General features: G+C 33.3%; 1 protein-coding gene across 1 annotated transcript; it reads left to right on the plus strand.

Annotated features, from left to right (window-relative positions):
* The first annotated feature begins 1,755 nt into the window (after window positions 1-1,755).
* Window positions 1,756-18,847, plus strand: LOC140980955 (ethanolamine-phosphate cytidylyltransferase-like). Its single transcript, XM_073447096.1, has 11 exons — window positions 1,756-2,059; window positions 3,033-3,350; window positions 3,921-4,079; window positions 4,216-4,423; window positions 5,056-5,127; window positions 5,453-5,520; window positions 6,647-6,767; window positions 18,081-18,146; window positions 18,230-18,352; window positions 18,452-18,543; window positions 18,634-18,847. The coding sequence occupies exons 2-10, from the start codon at window positions 3,058-3,060 to the stop codon at window positions 18,521-18,523; spliced, it is 1,182 nt and encodes a 393-aa protein (XP_073303197.1). The 5' UTR covers window positions 1,756-2,059; window positions 3,033-3,057; the 3' UTR covers window positions 18,524-18,543; window positions 18,634-18,847.
* The last annotated feature ends 2,037 nt before the right edge of the window (window positions 18,848-20,884 follow it).

Consider the following 20,884-nt stretch of genomic DNA (forward strand, 5'->3'; position numbering starts at 1 on the left):
TAACTAATAATACATGAAAACATAATTAAACATTTTAATTATAAACTTGATACATAAGATTATGATAAATTCATAATTTATATTCAAATACTCGAGTATATTAATTTATAGCAATGCTTACCTTAAATAGAAGTTCAAAATCAAATTTTTTATCTGCAAATATATAATCACAAATAAATAAATTAGCGGTTTTAATCAAACATGAAGGAAAAACTTAATTTAAAGCATAAAAACCTCATGTGCTAAAGTGCAATTACTTGATCAAACGTCGAACGAAAATCCAGATGAATGAATAATCATAAAAGCACAAGAATGATACATTTCAAAATTTAACCCCATAGGTATGAAGAATGATAAAACGAGGGCAAATGATATACAAGCAAATTTTCAAGTCAAAAACACGTCATTTAACATGGCGTAATTTGTACTAATCAGTGATACATCACATCACTCTAGCACGCGAATTTTAATTAAAAAAATTTTTAATAATTTTTTTAACGTCTTTGTAAAAGAAAAGAAAGATGGATGCATATGTCAATAATTAATAAGATTGTAGTATATCGTCATCTTTCACATGAGATGGTTCATCCACCACAAACGTCCAATTATTATTATTTTTTTAAAACTTTAAGCAAGTCAACTTTTTTTTAAAAAAAAAATAAAGCAAGCCACGTCCAATGAATTGGCGTGACTTGCATTTTTTAAAAAAATTATGTTTCGGTTCGTAAGGCATGTCAACAGATTGTCACATCGTATGTCATATTATTCATCGATAAGTTCTCAGTTGAATGTCGGTAGAAGACATGCAATAAATGCATGTTTGGTGGAATAATCAAAGTTCACACGGACAAGAGGCTCTATAAATAGAACTTCCCCCTTCATTCTGAAATCATCCCTTCTTCGAGTTTTCTCTCATCTTATAAGCATTTGAGTGCTTAGTTCTAGAATATTTGTGAGGTGTTTGTTCTCCTGTATTAAGAGAGTGTGTGTTCTCTTTGGAAACACAGTGAGTGAGTTGTACACCACAAAATATTATAGTGGAAATTCTTTTCATCTTGCCCGTGGTTTTTACCCTAATAATTTTTAGGGGTTTTCCACGTAAATCTCGGTGTCCAGTTTATTCTTTATTTTCGGGTTTATTATCTCAAATTCCGCACGTGGGACCAACATTGAATGTAATAGAGGAGGTTGCATGGTTTGCACAATCCACTGTCAAAGCAGTTGTTCGGTGAATCGGATTATATGATCCAAACAAGCTATTTGCGACGTGAATCGAGTTGTAAGACTAGAAAATGAACTTCGAGTTATCTTTTCATGGTCTGCTCTTCGACTGAAAGCCCAGATCTTCTTTCTTCGTCACCCGCCCTTCCTTGTTGATCGCATCCCACTCAAAATCCCCACCTCGGAGGTGATTTGGAAGCAAAGGAGGCAGGCCTCGATTCTTTTTTTAGCCTCTTTAAACCAAATCTAGTGGAACTGTAGCTGGGGGAGCTCATTTATGGGGTGCATTGGTTTATACATTTTTTTTAGTCTCGACCTTCTTCGACCCTTACTGCCCAACATGGGAACAGACTTTCCTGAAGGTGTTAAAAAACTCACTTTTTTTTTTATTTTATTAAATTATTAAAATATTTACTGTTAACAATTAAAAATTTGTAATATCACGCCTTTCCGGTATATTACGAATTTCCCCTCAGTTACCTTACTTAATTAACTATTTTTTATACACCGACTTAAATTAAATTAAACAGCGAAAAAGCCGCACTAAACACACACAAACACCACATACACACACCAAGACCATCTCGCCCGCACCTGATTCTTCTCGTTCTTTTGCGATTCTTCTATAATGAACGATTAATCTCCTTCGCCTTAAAACTCACGCGCGACTGTATTTAGAAGAATCTCAGCAGCTGACAATCGTGAAGGACAACAAGAACGTGAAGGAAATGGAAGGAAGAAGCGAAGTTGGTTTCGGGTGACAACAAGAATCAACGAAATCCTTGAATTTTGATCGAGTCCAGTGGTGTTATCGGCCTTAAACCTGAAATTTTCAAAGGTATATGGGTAAATGTTGGATTTATGTTTCGAATCTAAGCTTATTTGTGCATATGGTTCGAATTGTATCTGAAAACATGTAGTCATGTTCTGTAGCGTTAGCAACAGTGCATATTGGGTCTGTTTTTTTTGTGTTACCGCAACTTTTACGTTTTGAATTTGAACTTATGGTCTGAAAAGAAAGCTTGTGGCGCTTTGTCTTGTCTTGGATTTGACGCCAATTCACTTCATTTTGTTTAAAATTGAAAGAGATGCTCATATTACTGAAACTTGTCCTAAACGAGAATCGGGCTAGCTGCAGTGCAAAGTGCTTAATGTTTTTCGAAATTCTAGGCTTTGTACGCTATAAATTTTAAAATATGACTTAAATGAAAGCTATAGAGCATTGTTTTATTTTTGAAATGATGCCAAAATCGCTTAATTTGGTTTAGCAATGAATGGGATACACCCAATTTTCCACTAACTATACAATCTGAAAGAAACGCAGCATATGAGATTAAAGTTGTGTTCTCGCAGACAAATTTAGGCCAGTTTAAATGATTGTATTTGGCAAAACTTTGTGAAGATGAATTGATGGACTTTGGGTTGGCTTGAATTTCCAACTGGAATAACTCGATTTCGATTAAGTATGAGAAAGTTATGAATTTTCTACCAAAATGTGTGGAATATGAAATTGCTTCCGCCCTGTTTGCATATGGGTGCTGTTACGGGCTGTTTTCGGCAAGGTTAATGAATCAATTTCACTAAGTGTTGAACAAATGAAATGTCCAGGATGAGTTAGCTTTCCTACCAAATTAGAAGAATGAAAACTTGGTGAGTTTTGGTGAAGTTATGGGTAAATTTCTGAAGGCATGGAAACTGAAATTGTATGGGTTGTTAGTTTGCTTCAAAGGAAATTTTTAAAGGCATTCAAATTAGAATAACGGGCCTCACAACTTTTGTTGCTTGGTCGATGGTTATTGTGTTATTATTAGAGAAGGGCGTCGAAGGAGTGAAGAAATGGGGTCTGAGGGGGAGAATGTCCAGCTGAACTCACGGATTCTGGCATCTTGGCTAATCGGGGGGCTGGTAATTGGGGTCTCATTGCTGGGTTTAAACTTTGCCCTTCCAAAGAATAGGAAGAAGAGGCCGATAAGGGTATATATGGACGGGTGCTTCGACATGATGCATTATGGTCACTGCAATGCCCTTCGTCAGGCTCGGGCCCTCGGTGATCAATTGGTTGTCGGTGTTGTAAGTGATCCTGAAATTATTGCCAACAAAGGCCCTCCAGTCACGCCTCTTAGTGAGAGGTATGGGCTCAGATTCCCCTCCTCCCTTTTCTCTCATTCCATACTCTTTTTACTGGCGTTGGCTACTTAATTTTATTGGTGATTTTGTCTTATATTTACCCTCTTTGCATACACATCAAATTTCTTGCATGCTCTTTGGCTATCAATTCTATTTTCGCTCTGCGTCATGATTGGATTGAATTCCTAACCACTCAAATAATGTAGCCCCTTTCCACCCTCACAACGTGTCTAACTCTTGGTTTGTAGGTCTTAGGTTCAACTGTAGCTTAAAACATTACTAATCATAAGTAGTTGGCGAGCTACGTTGTTGATCTACTCATCGTTACTCATTTGATTGTTCTTCATGGTAGCTTGATTGCTTTGTACTAGAAATTAATTAAGGTTGTCTACATCCATTATTGCTGCATGTTTTTCATCGTAATTAGATCACTGTGCCACTTCTTTTATTTTGTTAGCTCATTAATTCAGTCCAATAGTTTTTGTTCTTTAATCTCCCTGAGTAGCTTTCTGCACTGCAGCTTATCTAAGTTCTAACCAACACCTGCATTTTTGTGATTTTACTTGTCATAGGATGATCATGGTAAGTGCTGTAAAATGGGTGGACGAAGTTATTCCTGATGCTCCATATGCTATCACTGAAGATTTCATGAGAAAACTGTTTGATGAGTACAATATTGATTACATTATNTGGTTTTCTAAGAAAATTCTAAGAAAAACATTTGTCACGCAGTGATATCACTTCTTCAGCAGTCGCTCTTTTAGCGCTTGCATTTGGAGACAAAACCCGTAACATTATATTTTTTGGTCAATTGTAAAACTTAACATTTGACTCCTGGATGCTCATGTAATTGTCTACAGATTAAAGTAATTTTTTGTGGTTTTGCATAATAGGTCGTATGCTTCTCTGTGTGAGAGAGAGGTCAACTGGTGACAGTCATAACCACTCTTCTCTGCAAAGACAATTCAGCCACGGTCATAGCCACAAATCTGTAGATGGTGGGTCTGGTAGTGGAACAAGAATATCTCATTTTTTACCTACATCTCGCAGGATTGTCCAATTTTCTAATGGAAAGGTACTATAATTCACCAAGGAGTGTCTTCTGCATAAACAAAAAATGATCTTTCTATCTGTACACATTTGCAGGATCCTTTTGAAAACTAGCCAAAGAAATGTAGCTCTAGTTATTGATGAAGTTGTCTATAAATAATTTCAAATTTCTTTCTTCAGAGCAAGCAGTATCTTTTCTTGCCTTCAACAACTAGCTTTTTTCTGTCCATAAAATCAAAAAAGACTTTATGCTGCCATTTTCCTTATCCTACTGTCTTTTCATGTATAAACTCCAAGAAAGCAAAACTTTTCAGTCTAAATGGCATTATCCATTAGCCAATATGGACTAAGCTGTAGCTTACCTGTTGTATCAGGAAATTTATACGGATATTATTACCGAACTCACCCAAATCATAAGTGAAAAAGGTAGCTCATAATTCTACTGTGGATTTTTATACAAAATTTGCTTCATCCATTTACATTCCCTGCTGCATGCCGTTCATTTCTAGCTTTGCATTTAACGGACTGATATGTTGAGATCCTGATCGTAAGCTAACATGTGTCTTTCTGCTCTATTGCATGATATTTAGTTCCACTCTGATTGCAATGTTGAATGATGTTACTTATTATCTCAAGTTAATGATTTTGACTCTTTAGGGGCCTGGACAAGATGCTCGTATAGTTTATATAGATGGTGCATTTGATCTATTCCATGCTGGACACGTGGAGGTGGGTGATTGTTATAACTCTTTTTGTTGACTTGAAAAGATTTTGTTGTGGGAAACAATGGCGAAATGAGCATGCATCCTCGTTAGTTTTTGGTGGCTGACACTTAAGGCTATTTATTTTCCAACTATTGGTTTATCTTTCCTGTCATGTTTTCAATGTGTTATCAATTTTTTATATGTGCTTAAAGAGCTTGTTTATGCTTTTAGAAATTTCATTTCCCCCATTCATGTCTACCATAATGTATAATAAAATAAAATCTGATAAAAGTGTGATGCTTTCCTTACCAAGGTTATTCCTTGTTTACTCTGTATGCTTATGTTTACAGATACTTAGGCTTGCCCGGGGGCTTGGCGACTTTCTGCTTGTTGGCATCCATACCGACCAAACTATCAGGTGAAAACATTTCTAGATGCTTTATATTTTTGCCTTTCCCTATTGTCCTTTTCCTTGTGTGAATGTCATTTTCTACCTGTATTTCACTAAATTCATGTTCTGTGCCTTACGACTGGGAAAGCTATAGTTCAAGGCTATGTTATCATGCCATTCTATAACACTAACATTCCAGGACGAATGTACTTAGCCAATCGTGTTTTGTCTACTTAGAGAGCTCCTTGTATCAGATTTCCCTAAATTACCTTCATTTCCTTGCTATGAAAGAACCTGTTTATTTCTTACTTTTTTCCAGGACATTGATGATCCATTTCACATCAATATTTCCCTAATCTCTCTTTCTGGATATATGAGGTTGCCGGTTGTAACAACACTTCATTTGCTCTAGATGCATGATCGTTTGAGTGGCTAGCTTCAATTGTTTAACTTGGCAGTTGCTATTTTATGTTTGAAAGTTTTACACATACTTCTGACGTTTTTTCATATATATTGGATCCATTTGTCTTAGAGTTCTGTATATTTTTCTTCATTTTCCTGATATGATTTGTTTTTCCAAAACAATTGAATCTATTCATTGTCAGCATGTTAGCATTAATACCAGCTAGGTGATGTATTGGGACTGGATCTTGTTACCATTGATTGCATCTCTAGTCTCATCATCATCATAATCTTCCAACTTGTTGCCTAGAAATGTGGTGTGGATATGTATCTTGTGAGGCAGATTGAGAGTGTCATCTGGCTTCAACCTTTTTTTATCTAATGCTGGACAAAATCGATATTAATCTTTTAAGCTTTATTTGATGTTGGAGAATTTCAGAAATATGGAAAGTGAAGGAAGCATGTCCATTCTTTGTCTCCCTGGCTTTGGGTCAATTCTTCAACGTTTTAGTGTTTCAGAGAGCTGCTCGAGTTAAATTCTGAATATTAATTGCTCTTCCTAGCATTATGAATCTAATGAATATATTGCTTTGAGGCAGATGGTACACTGGATTGCCAAACACAACAATCCCAATTTACTTTAATTGTATTCATTTTTGGTCATTAGCTGAAGCAATATAAAAAAACTTGTTGTTATTCTTATACAACTGGAGGGATATATATGACATATTACCATTGTGACGTTCTGCAGTGCAAATAGAGGAGCACACCGTCCAATTATGAATCTACACGAACGAAGCTTAAGTGTTTTGGCTTGTCGCTATGCGGATGAGGTTATAATTGGTGCTCCATGGGAGGTCTCAAAAGATATGGTGAGTATGGTTTATCATAATCTGGATAAATAATGATTTTAAAGAAAGTATTTTACTCTTCCGTGTCTAATGTTGATTTAAGGTTGATAAGAAAACATTAGCTTTCTAAAGGAAACATTGAGGCTACCATGATTGGTATGTTGGAATAGAATAGGATATGAATAAAATCGACTTTGGAATAGAATATAGATGAGGTTGAAATGATAAGGTTATGTCATTCTTATGTTTGGTATGAGAAGAAATGAGATGAAATGGAATACAATTATTTTTAATAACCAAATCACTTTTTAATTATTATTTTTAAATAAATACTAGTATTTTAAGAAATTATTATAATTAATAGCATTCAAAGTTCAAACACACACGTGAGTGCAAAATAATAAATAAATATAAATTTATATGTATTAGTTAGTATTTTAATTTTTTTCTACTATAACTAATGTGAGAAAAATTATTTTTCTCCTTAAAAATAATATTAAAAGTTTTTAAAAAAGATTTATTTTATTAAAACCAAAAAATGTTTCACCAATAAAGTTGTATAATGAGATCATATCATTATAATTGCCAAATTAATTTGAGATTAGTTAGTATAGGGATTTCTACTTTAATAATATAGTATAGAGATTGTTATTGTTATTATTATTATTATATTTAAAGATTTTTTTGTCATTAAACGATAAATAGTAGTGTTGTATTTATTATTATTATTAACGAGTTATTTTTGTTATTAAATGATAAATATTAATGTGTTGAAAAATTATTTAAAAATGTGTTAAATATTTGTGTTGAAAATGTGAATGTTGAATGTTGAAAATTAGGTAAAATTAGGTGTTGAATATTGAAAATTAGTGTGATGATGTAGGTAATGATGTATTTTATTTTTGGATTATTTGTAAAAATTTTCTATAAATAGATCTCTCATTTGTGAAGAAAATCACAATTGAGTTGAGAGAAAAATATTATAAAGTGTGTAGTGTGATAATTTTGAGAGTTTGAGATTTTTACTTTTTTACCGTAAATTTTTACTTTTTCACAACACGTTATCAGCACGAAGCTCTAAAAGTCCTCCATATTTTTCCAAGCTCCGAACAGAAGAAAAAGGTAACAAAAGTAATAATATTTATTTTACTGTTATTTATTTATTGTTTATATATGTAATATATAATATAATGTTATTGTTAGAAATAATAAAAATAATTTTTTCAAAAACTTGTTATAAATCCTGGGAGGATGTTAAGACGACATCCCACACTCCCGGTAAGGGATACGACAAGTATAAAAGCCTATAAGGTTTTTTAAACAAAATAACTTATGACACCTAATTATAATAATGTGATATGATATACATAATTATTTAAATATGACTAATATTATATACACCATATTATTACCATAAAATTATACAAATACATACATTTATTTTCTTATACACCAACGGTAATAAACGGTAACAAAACGGCTAGTTTTTGCTCTATAAATACAATCTCACAAATACATTCAATCACTCCAACTTTCTCTTCTTCTCTAAAAATTATTCTTCATCAAATTTTCGCAGAAAAAAAGAAGATGGCTTTCACGAGGTTATTTTTAATTATTTTGGTTATCATACTCACCAGTCTTGTATTTATCGGAGAATATCCTCCTCGTGTGTTTTCTTTATTTTTACGAATACTTGTACTTGTTGTTTATCCATTACTTTGTATTGCAATATTCATTAACTAATAAAATGCATCGTAATTTTTAGTACCACCATGGCAAACTTGGCAAAGCTCGAATTCATCGCTCTTGATATTACTGGGAAAAACTATATGCCATGGACTCTTGATGTAGAAATGCATCTTGAGTCATTGGGTCTAAGCGAGACCATTAAAGAAAATGGTATATCTTCATCACAAGAAAAAGCAAAAGCTATAATATTTTTACGACGACACCTTGATGAAGGTTTAAAATGTGAATATCTCATCGAAAAAGATCCCATGGCTCTGTGGAAAGGATTAAAAGAGAGATTTGAACATATAAGGGAAGTTATACTTCCGACCGCCCGTGATGAATGGAATATGTTAAGATTCCAAGACTTTAAAAAAGTCAGTGATTACAATTCAGCGATGTATAGAATAATCTCGCAGTTAAAATTTTGTGGACATGAGGTTACAGAATCGGAAATGCTTGAAAAAACATTTTCCACGTTTCACGCATCAAATATAACACTACAGCAACAATATAGAGTGCGTGGATTTGCGAGATATTCTGAACTCATCGCCTGTCTTCTTGTGGCGGAAAAGAACAACGAGCTATTAATGAGAAATCATCAGTCCCGACCCACTGGATCAACAGCATTTCCAGAAGTAAATGCTGTAAGCAAAAATGAATTTAAACCTGGAAACCAAAATCAAATTCAAAGACAAGGTTTTGGTCGAGGTCGAGGTCGAGGTCGAGGTCGTGGACGTGGACGTGGACGAGGAAGTGGTCGTGGTCGTGGACGCGGCCGTGGTTTTGAAAATAATCGAGATAGTTATTTCTATAACTCATCTCAAAATAACGTCCCAAACCATCCACAGAAAAGGCATCAAGAAAACATGAGTGTTAATGAAAATCACTCGAAAAGATTTGAAAGTTCTTGTTTCAGATGCGGTACTCCAGGACATTGGTCTCGTATTTGTCGAGCCCCTGAGCATCTTTGCAAACTTTATAAAGAATCGATAAAGGGGAAAGAAAAGGAGACCAACTTCACTGAGCGAAGTGACCGTTTGAGTGATTCAACTCATTTTGATGCTGCTGATTTTATGAATGATTTCTCTGGAAATGATCAATATGTTGGTGGGATAGAAATGAACAATATTGATGCTGCAGATTTTCTCAATGATTTCTCTGAAAATGAACAATATAGTGGTAGAATATAAATGTACAATAATTTATTTTTCATGTATTTATATGATAATGTTTTATTGTACAATTATGATATGTGTTATATTTAAATATGTATTGTCATTAATTTTTTTTCATTGCATATTTTTTGAAGTTCAAATATGGAAAATGCTATGAGCAAAGCTGAAGTTTGCATACCCGATAGTGGTACAACGCACACTATCCTCCGAGATAAAAGATATTTCTTGGAACTAAAACCAACAAAAACAACGGTGAATACAATATCAGGTCCTGTAGACTTGATTAAAGGATGTGGTAAAGCACAATTTTTGTTACCTAATGGTACAAAATTTTTGATCAATGATGCTTTATATTCACCACAATCGAAAAGAAATTTGTTGAGTTTTAATGATATATATTCCCATGGGTATGATACTCAAACAATGAATGAAGGGAATGAGAAATATATGTGTCTTACCACATATAAATCAGGAAAGAAATATGTGATTGAAAAACTACCAATGCTCCCTACTGGATTGCATTATACACATATACGTCCCATTGAATCAAACATGGTAATTGATAATTCTTCAATATTAACCAATTGGCATGATCGATTAGGACATCCTGGTTCAACAATGATGCGAAGAATTATAGAAAATACACATGGTCATCCATTGAAAGACCAGAAGATCTTTCAGAATAATAAGTTTCAATGTAAAGCATGTTCTCTTGGAAAACTTATTATAAGACCATCACCAGCCAAAATCCAAACTGAATCACCAATGTTTCTTGAACGTATTCAGGGTGATATTTGTGGACCAATCCATCCACCATGTGGACCATTCAGATACTTTATGGTATTGATTGATGCCTCCAGCAGATGGTCACATGTATGTTTATTGTCAACTCGAAATGTTGCATTTGCAAGATTACTTGCTCAAATAATAAAATTGAGGAATCAATTTCCCGATTATACAATCAAGAAAATTAGACTTGATAATGCTGGTGAATTTACTTCCCAGACTTTCAATGATTATTGTATGTCTATGGGAATCATTGTTGAGCATCCTGTTGCTCATGTACATACTCAAAATGGATTGGCTGAATCATTGATTAAACGTCTGCAAATGATTGCTAGACCAATGATTATGAAAACAAAGCTCCCTATTTCTATATGGGGACATGCAATTTTACATGCTGCTTCATTAATTCGCATCAGACCAAGTGCATATCATAAATACTCCCCATTGCAGCTTGCATTTGGTAAAGAACCAGACATTTCTCATCTGAGAATTTTTGGATGTATGGTGTATGTGCCTATTGCACCACCTCAACGAAAGAAAATGGGACCTCAAAGAAAGATTGGAATTTATATTGGTTATGATAGTCCATCGATCATTCGATATCTTGAACCACAGACAGGCGACGTGTTCACAGCACGTTTTGCTGATTGTCATTTTAATGAGGAAATCTTCCCAATGTTAGGGGGAGAACAGAAACATACCGAAAAAGAAATTACATGGTATGTATCATCATTGTTACATCTGGATCCAAGAACAAAACAATGTGAAAAAGATGTACAGCAAATTGTGCACTTGCAAAGAATAGCAAATCAAATACCAGATGCATTTGCAGACACAAAAGGGGTAACTAAATCATATATACATGCTGCAAATGCCCCTGCTCGAATTGAAATTCCGAAGAAACAAATTGAAGATAGTCATGATGTCATTAAACGCCTGAAGCGTGGAAGGCCAGTTGGTTCCAAGGATAAAAATCCTCGAAAAAGAAAATTCATAGAGAAACACAATGATCACAAAATAGAGAATGATGTTCCTGAAGAAACACATAATGATCACAAAATAGAGAATGATGTTCCTGAAGAAACACATGATGATGAAAATGTTTTGTCAGAACCACAAACTGACGAGAATCATGAAATCTCTATCAATTATATTAATACTGGAAAAATATGGAACCGAAAAGATATAGAAGAAATTGATGATATATTTTCTTATAATGTGGCAATCGACATCATAAATGATAATGAAGATCATGAACCAAAATCTTTTGGTGAATGTAAAAATCGGCAGGATTGGATAAAATGGAAAGATGCCATCCAGGTTGAATTGGATTCGCTAAATAAACGTAATGTTTTTGGACCTATAGTCCTTACACCTGAAGGTGTAAAACCTGTTGGATACAAATGGGTTTTTATTCGAAAGCGAAATGAGAAAAATGAAATAGTAAGATATAAAGCTCGACTTGTTGCACAAGGTTTTTCTCAAAGGCCTGGAATTGATTATGAAGAAACGTATTCTCCTGTGATGGATGCAATTACGTTTCGGTATTTGATTAGCTTGGCAGTATCTGAAAATTTAGAAATGCGTCTTATGGATGTTGTTACAGCCTACTTATATGGATCACTTGATAGTAATATATATATGAAAATCCCTGAAGGATTTAAGATGCCTGAAGCACAAAGTTCAAAACCCAGAGAATGTTATTCTGTGAAATTACTAAGATCATTATATGGGTTGAAGCAATCCGGCAGAATGTGGTATAATAGGCTAAGTGATCACTTGATGAAAAAGGGATATGTAAATAATTCAATATGCCCTTGTGTTTTCATTAAGAAAACAACATCCGGATGCGTAATTATTGCTGTATATGTTGATGATTTAAACATCATTGGAACAAATAAGGAAATTCAAGAAGTTGTGTCATACTTGAAAGAAGAATTTGAAATGAAGGATCTTGGAAAAACCAAGTATTGTCTGGGTTTACAAATTGAACAAAAAGAATGTGGAATATTTGTTCACCAGACAAATTATACAGAAAAGATCCTTAAACGTTTTAATATGGACAAATCAAATCCTTTAAGTACTCCAATGGTTGTTAGATCATTAAACATAGAAAAGGATCCATTCCGTCCATGTGAAGATGATGAAGATATTCTTGGTCCAGAAGTACCATATCTAAGTGCTATCGGTGCCCTTATGTATCTTACAAATTGTACAAGGCCTGATATATCTTTTGCCGTAAATTTATTGGCAAGATTTAGCACATATCCAACAAAGAGACATTGGAACGGAATTAAACATATATTCCGTTATCTACGAGGAACGACAGACTTGGGACTTTTGTATTCAAAAGATGCTAATCCAAGTATAATTGGTTATGCCGATGCTGGATACTTATCTGATCCACACAAAGCACGTTCTCAAACTGGATATGTATTTACTCGTGGAGGCACTGCAATTTCTTGGCGTTCACAGAAACAAACACTTGTAACAACTTCATCAAATCATGCCGAGATTATTGCACTACATGAAGCAAGCCGTGAATGTGTGTGGTTAAAATCAATGACTCAACATATCCAAATCTCATGCGGATTATCATTCGACGAGAAGCCTGTGATACTATATGAAGATAATGCTGCATGTGTTGCTCAAATGAAAGAAGGATACATAAAAAGCGACAGAACTAAACATATTCCTCCTAAGTTCTTCGCATTCACCAAGGAGCTTGAGAAGAATAAATGTATTGATGTTCGTCACATTCAATCAAGTGAAAACTCATCAGATCTCTTCACAAAGGCACTTCCTACGACAATATTCAGAAAGCACATATATAATATTGGGATGCGCAATCTACGAAATTTGTGAAGAATTGTTCGTGTCAACATGAGGGGGAGTTTACGTGACTGCACTCTTTTTCCCTTACTATGGTTTTTATCCCAATGGGTTTTTCCTAGTAAGGTTTTTAACGAGGCAGTATAAAAACACGTAATGTATACAATCATTATGATCATCATCACAAGGGGGAGTGTTGAAAAATTATTTAAAAATGTGTTAAATATTTGTGTTGAAAATGTGAATGTTGAATGTTGAAAATTAGGTAAAATTAGGTGTTGAATATTGAAAATTAGTGTGTGATGATGTAGGTAATGATGTATTTTATTTTTGGATTATTTGTAAAAATTTTCTATAAATAAATCTCTCATTTGTGAAGAAAATCACAATTGAGTTGAGAGAAAAATATTATAAAGTGTGTAGTGTGATAATTTTGAGAGTTTGAGATTTTTACTTTTTTACCGTAAATTTTTACTTTTTCACAACATAATGTTCTATTTATTATCATTATTTATTTTATTGTTTATCTTTATTTATATTATTATTATTACCATGATTAAATTATTATTATTTTTTATTATCTCTGTTATTATTTAATTAGTATTATTATAATCATTATAAATCATCATCATTTTTCAATTATTAAACTGATTAATGATTATTATTCTTGTTATTTATTATAATTATAATATCATTAAAACGACAATAAGCTAAAGCATAGATATGTTAAAATAAATAGAAGAAAAAGAACAATTTTGTAAAAATTTGTAAAAATAGAAGAATAGGGAGTGAGAATAGCTACACCAATCTAAAAAGGATGGAATGACTAATGGATGAAAATGGGAATAGGAACAACCATTGCCATGGGACTGCCATGGCATACCAAGCATGTGTACAAGGAATGAGTTAGGAATGCCCATTCCATATCAACCTCATTCGCAACTACCAAGCATGACCTAAATGTGGATTAAATTTTCTTGGATATTCTATAGAAAACATCGACAGTAAGGATGTGTACCTTCTACTCTTGCCATATTACTTGTTTAGCTTGGGAGTGACATAGGTGATAATCCATTTACCTTGAGCAAAACTCAGCAGTTAGTGGTCCAGCCATCCCTGGGAATCTTTGTATCTTGTGTACATACGTGGGTCATTTCCAATTTACCATGGCTTGCTCTTTGCTGAGATTCCTTTATACATGATAGGGTTAATTACGTATATTACCGGTTTGAAATTCCGCGATTTCTGAAAACATGGGAGTTAATAGATCATTTTTCATGTGGGGTTATTAGCAATCCCCGTATTACACTTTCCTCCTATATGATATTTGGAAAGTGCCTAGAAACGTTATATAGTGGAACCAAAATATGCATTTTCTTAGCTTCGTGTATGACTAATACTCTCCGAGTCTCTGCAAAGCCAATGTTTTGCATGTTCCTGCCATGTCTTGGAGTGAATAAGAATCTCATTAATGAAGACCACATAAAATTGATCTAGATATTCTCTTGGCAGTGCCCTTCATCAGGTATTTGAAAATTGCTAGTCCATAGGATAAGCCGAAAGGCATTACTCGGATGTCTTTGAATACATGGATGTCACTTGCAGTTGGTTGAGCAGGTCATCGTTTGGATCAATAACTAGTTGTAAATCAGTCTTTGAATACATGGACGTCTCTCGCAGTTGGTTGAACAGGTCATTGACCCAAGGCTTTGGGCATTTGTCTTTATTGTCGCCTTGACGGTTTGATGGTAATCAATGCACAACTGCATTGTCCCATCATTTTTCTCTACGAATAGGATCTGTGGTTAATTGGTGATACACTGGGTTGTATGTATTCAATTTCACCAAATTCCTCTATTTCTCTTATTTCCAAATCTTCTCTCTCCGCTGAACTACCTTTGAATTTTTATGATGCTTGTATTTTAATTTTTTTGAATATCAAACTTAACCCATTATTGAAATTAAATAAATCTTATGAAAAGTATTTAGTTACCGGTATACATTAAAAAGAGTTTTCACAAACTTTTATTATCTCAATTATTGATCAATTTGAAGTTGCGAAACATCGATCAAAATTTAAAATCATTAAAACATGATAAGTAATTAATAAATAATTATTTTATATCTCTTTTGTTAACACTAACTAGATTAGTATGATTAAAATATTATTTGTCGATTTTCATTAACTTGATTTTTGAGAAACATTTTATGGATGAAGCACTGAAAACTTTGGTTTTGTACCTTGATATCCTATTATTAGCTAATTTATTTTTTTAAAAATAGCTTATATTGTTATTTTTATTTGCATTAAATTAGGACTGTTTTTTATGATCACTTTTTGTTAGAATATATGGGCAAATGTAATAATTTTTGTTATCTTGTGAATCTACGCCAGTTACTATATTTATATATATTCTTTTGATTTTTTGATAATGGTTATTTTTAAAAAGTTCATTTTCACCTCTCTTAATTCATTTATCTTGTCCCGTCCCTTCTACTATGTCTCCTTCGACATCATTAGCTTGCTCGTGAGGAGTACGTAGACTTGTCCTTAAGCTTGAGGTTGCTTGGAAATCCCTTGAGCCATATATACTTGTGTAGAAATAGGTGCTTCCCCGCCGATCTTCGTGCTAGTTTCGGTAGTTCTCTTCCTTATGCGAAAGTCTTACGGTTAAAATAGGCTCCAACCACTCTTTAGCACTGGTTAATAGTATGATGTCTCCACTGTGGTTACACTTAATTTTTGCCTATCATCCATGCATATTCTCAATGATCCACCCAAACTAGACAAAGATCTCAACCCAGTCTTCTTGAAGGAAGAACCTCGTAGTGCAAAATTCCATCTTCTTGAGCGACTCGGTCCTGTGCCAGCACTCCTTGCACGGTTGTATTCCAATCATTGCTTGCTTTTTGTGGTTTAACTTTCAAGTCATATTTTAAACAACTATCCGTTCATAAATCTAGTAAGGTAGTCATAATTTCAGTAACATAAGATCTCGTTAACAAACAAATATATTTTACATTACGGATACGGTAAAGAGGTACATTCATTACAAAATATTTAGGAAAATAGTTGACGCCAAAGGCTACACTAATCAAGCTTAAAACCTCAAACATCATTGCCTCAGTCTCTGGCTTTTTGTTGTGGTTCTCAAGATTCACGCTTTTCTCATTGAAACTGAGCAATTGTATATACACAATTAGAATGAACGGTCGTGCGTGAATGCAAGAGAGGACAAGCATCTGAAAGTCGTAAAATATCATCATAGTTTTAGGCATATCGAGCATGAGGAAGGTCAAATCATCCTCAGTCAAACTATATGGATCCTTAGTAGATGTGTAGTACTCTAACTCGCAGTAATAGTTGGTTGTTCACATCTATTCATGGTGAACAAAGGTATCATAACACCGTAGCTCGTATGATGGGTTGGCAGACCATTGGTATTTGGTGCCACCATGTCATAGAAAAGCAAGGCGCGAGAAAGAGGTCTGCAACAGGTATCAAGGTTTGTTGCAGATTTCCTGATGTTATGTGATTATGTCATAATTAATTCAAAACATCTATCAATCATGCAAAGTTCACAATGTTTTTACTGAGCTAGTTCAAGACTTATGAGGCTTAAGGATAGCTATTGCTGCTGCAAACTACTCGTAATAGAAACTGGGCATGTGATGGTCGTTTCAATTGGGATTATTAGCGAGTGCACTAAATCAAGTTATATAATAGTTGGATCCAAATCGTCCTCATGTGGATTATTATCTAATTACTGGGTTATAAATTATTTACTTTAATATAAACTAAATTAATTGAATGAAGATAGCAGTTATTAACCTAATAAAAATTAAACAAAACAAATTAAATTTAAAGTATCAACTAAGTGTTAAAGTCCAATTTCAATAAATGACCGAAGCCCATGTGGGTACCAAATTATCCACCTATGAATAATTCAAAGTCATGGAGAAATTTTGTAAATTAATTACTAACTATTTTAGAATCAATCATCCTTAAATTAAATATAAACTATTTCTAGAATTAATAATCTTATTTTTATCTAGGTGTTCAATTATTTATAATTTAGTTTAATGAGACAAAAATTCAATGAACTATCGGTGTAATTCTAGTTTTTTTTACCCAAAACCATGTGCTGAAAAGAATACTATTTCTAATCGGTTGAACTATGTATGAATTTATAACTTTTAAGCTATAATCAATCAGTTCTCTTTTGATTCAAGAGAATCATGCAAAGTGCTGACCAGATTATTCACAAGCAATTTAAATGAATATCAATCAATATCTTAAAATATATAAAAGTCCAATCAATTCAATAAGTTAACAAATATCCGTTGTTGAAAATAAATAAATATCTCGCCTTGCTCTTCAGGCTCCAAGATCCCTTTGCGTCTTGGTGCACTTAGCGTCTTTAAATATGGGTGTTAGGGCATTACAAAATTGTGAATAGTTAAGTAAAAGTTATCTCATAGAATGTTGTCAACCTAGCTTAATGTTTGCTGTACAAAGTTCTAGTTTTCTGATGCTTTTGTTTTCATGTCATTAAATGTGCTGCGTGAAAGGAAATGAATGGTTTAACCACTTCCACCAATTGTGGTTACCATGAATCCATGTCAAAGTTTTGTACATATACAAAGGATGTTTGTTCTTTTCTTTTCTTTTTTACCCCCAAAAATGTTGGGTGTAGGAAAGGCTGGGAGGGATTAAAATGGGTAGTGTAATCAAATCCAGATGATGAATGTTCCATGGCATGCACGATTTTTTCAGTTTGAATCTCATTCGATATTCTTGTTGCTGTAGATAACAACCTTCAATATTTCTTTGGTTGTGCATGGAACTGTGGCAGAGGATAATGATTTTCAGAAGGTATAGTTGTATTGGAGTCTATTGATCTCTGGAGGTATAATGTTAGTTACCAAAAGTTGTTTATGGTTTTGCTGATTTTATAGGAGAAGAGGAATCCTTATTCTGTCCCAATCAGCCTAGGTATTTTCAAGCTCTTGGAAAGTCCTCTGGACATTACTACTAGCACAATAATCAAGAGGATTGTATCAAATCATGAGGCATACCAGGTTTTGTTTCCGATATTGTTTTGATAAGATGAAATATTTCTATGAAATGTGATTCTTTAACAAATTCATGTGACAAGAAGCTGGCTTGTTATTGCGCAGAGACGAAATGAGAAAAAGGCCGAAAGTGAAAGAAGGTATTATGAAGATAAATCCTATGTTTCGGGTGATTAATTGACTAGAGAATATTGGAGGTAAACACATTAAACCATCTGTTTTTGCCACCATCCGGTAATTTTTGTAGGTGGTTCTGGCCCTTATGGATCTAATTTTACCATTTTTAGGTTGCCGGTTACTTGGTAGTTGGTGCTATCTGCTGCGATCTCTACAGATATTCAAGATAGTTTTTGCAGTTGTTAAATTTTCTTTATTTGTTTCTGGCTTGGTTGGAGCCTTAGAAGTTGTAGAACAAGTCATTTTAATCATTAAATATAAGCGTATGATGCGGTAGCTTAAACTCATTATCATTCGAAGAAGTATGCAAGGGAAACTCTGAGTGGGTTAATTTGCCTTTTTTTGTTTTTTTTGGAGAAGACTAGGAAAAGAAAGCAAGGACAGTTTAGACTTTCTTTGTTGAATATAATTCATAAATTTTCCTGTGTTTGTGTTCTTTTTTTTATATCAAACTTTAATCATTTCAGTCTCTCTGATTTCATTCATTCGTTAAAATTTTTAAGATTTATGATTTAAACACACACACACACACACACATATTTACTGATGAACAACATTATTTAACAAATAGGTTAATTAATTTAAGTTGTGTTCAGTGTGGTTGATCGGAGGGTTGTTCAGTGCTTAATCTAACACTCGACGAAAACGTTAACACGTTATAATTAATTATAATACTTATTATTCATCATTTTTTCTTGCGTCGAACATTTCATGTGAAGTGGGAAAGGACCCTTTGAATAGGTGGAACAGTTGTTGTCTGTAGACGTCTCTGATTGTGTTAATGGAGTGTCCTACTGTACTTTCATTTCATGTCCTCATATATACATGTTTGTATCATCATATTATAATTTAATTTCATGCAGGTTTTAGAATTAATAAAATAATATTATTTTTTTAAAAAAAGGTGATTTACATTAAAATCCCTCTACGATATGTTTTCTTGTGATTCATTGTCCATCAAAATTTCCTTTTGATCCAGTTCTTGACAAGCACATTTTTTTAACTCCCGAAGACAACAATTTTACACACACCTTTACTTAGGATATAACAAAACCGGATTGATTTGATTTATGATAAAATCTCAAAGCAATACTCGTTCATATTTTCTTATCTCATTGTTAAATCTCTTCTAGTTTTTGTGCGGTTCAGTTATTATAATTGCAATTAATTATAAAACAATAATGGTTTAATTTAAATCTGCAGCGAAAAAATATTTAAAAATGAGCATCAAGGTTTGGAAAAATTTCGTCATGAGCTCCTCATAAATAGGACATACTAAAAATTTAAAATACCTATAAAAAATGAATTCTAATTATTTCAAAATATCGAATAATTCATTCTAGGACCTTATAGTTTTTCTAATGCAAATTAAGAGATGAACTTTGTTATCAATGGTGGACTTGATAGACAAGATTATTTAAAAGTTTTCAAGGAAATTTTCAAAAGGCACAAGAAGGTGTTCAAATTCGTGGTTCGTGAATTCTACCTTGAAAAGTTGTCTTTGCTAATTTTGGAATAGTTGGAGCCATTATCAAGCGTTTATCTTTTGGAGGTAAAAGTTCTACAAACATCCTATTGTTGTGCTTAAAGCATATGAGAGTCCAAGCATAGTTTTGCATGTAAAACTTCTATTGCGTCTTGGTCATGAGAAAACTATACATCAATATAATAAGCTCACTTAGCCTTTTATATTTGCACTCCAAGTTCAAGCGGGAGTCGTAGTCCAAGTTTGACTAAGACTTGGAATCTTCAAGCCCATCAAAACTCTACACAAATATTATAACCAACCTTCGATTCATTATCATAATATCGATCGATGATTCACTCTCACCGATATGACGATTATAAATAGCTCATTATTATGATACGTTGTTTGAATTTTCGACCCACTGAACTTTGATAAGTGTGAATTCCAATTTTTGGATCACTTTCAATCTTATGTGGCAGTTTCATTCTCCCCTTTATTTTTAACAATTGTTCTCTATCTAAAAACTTCTAAAAATGAAATACGCTTATAAACTCTTTTATAAACTTAAAATGTTTGATCATATCAAACTCTTATCGACAAATTCAACTTCTTGAATTTGACTATCTTAATAAAAATTGGGAAATCAATACATGTGCGACCCTCAATGGTTTAGGAATACAATTAGCCGTGAGTTCCAACTCTTTGTGATTCAAGACAATGTTTGTCTTTTATTCAGACTCACACTAATTAGCTTTATTCTATGCATTAACTTGTTGATCATAAGAATATAATAAATCATTTCTGATTCTAACCATTGAATCATGATAAGAGCGTCTAATAGTACAATCCCATTATCCTCTAGGTATAATTGATTGTACCCGCAAGATCCAATC

Source organism: Primulina huaijiensis, chromosome 7, assembly GCF_012295235.1.
Source record: "Primulina huaijiensis isolate GDHJ02 chromosome 7, ASM1229523v2, whole genome shotgun sequence".
Lineage (NCBI taxonomy): Eukaryota > Viridiplantae > Streptophyta > Magnoliopsida > Lamiales > Gesneriaceae > Primulina > Primulina huaijiensis.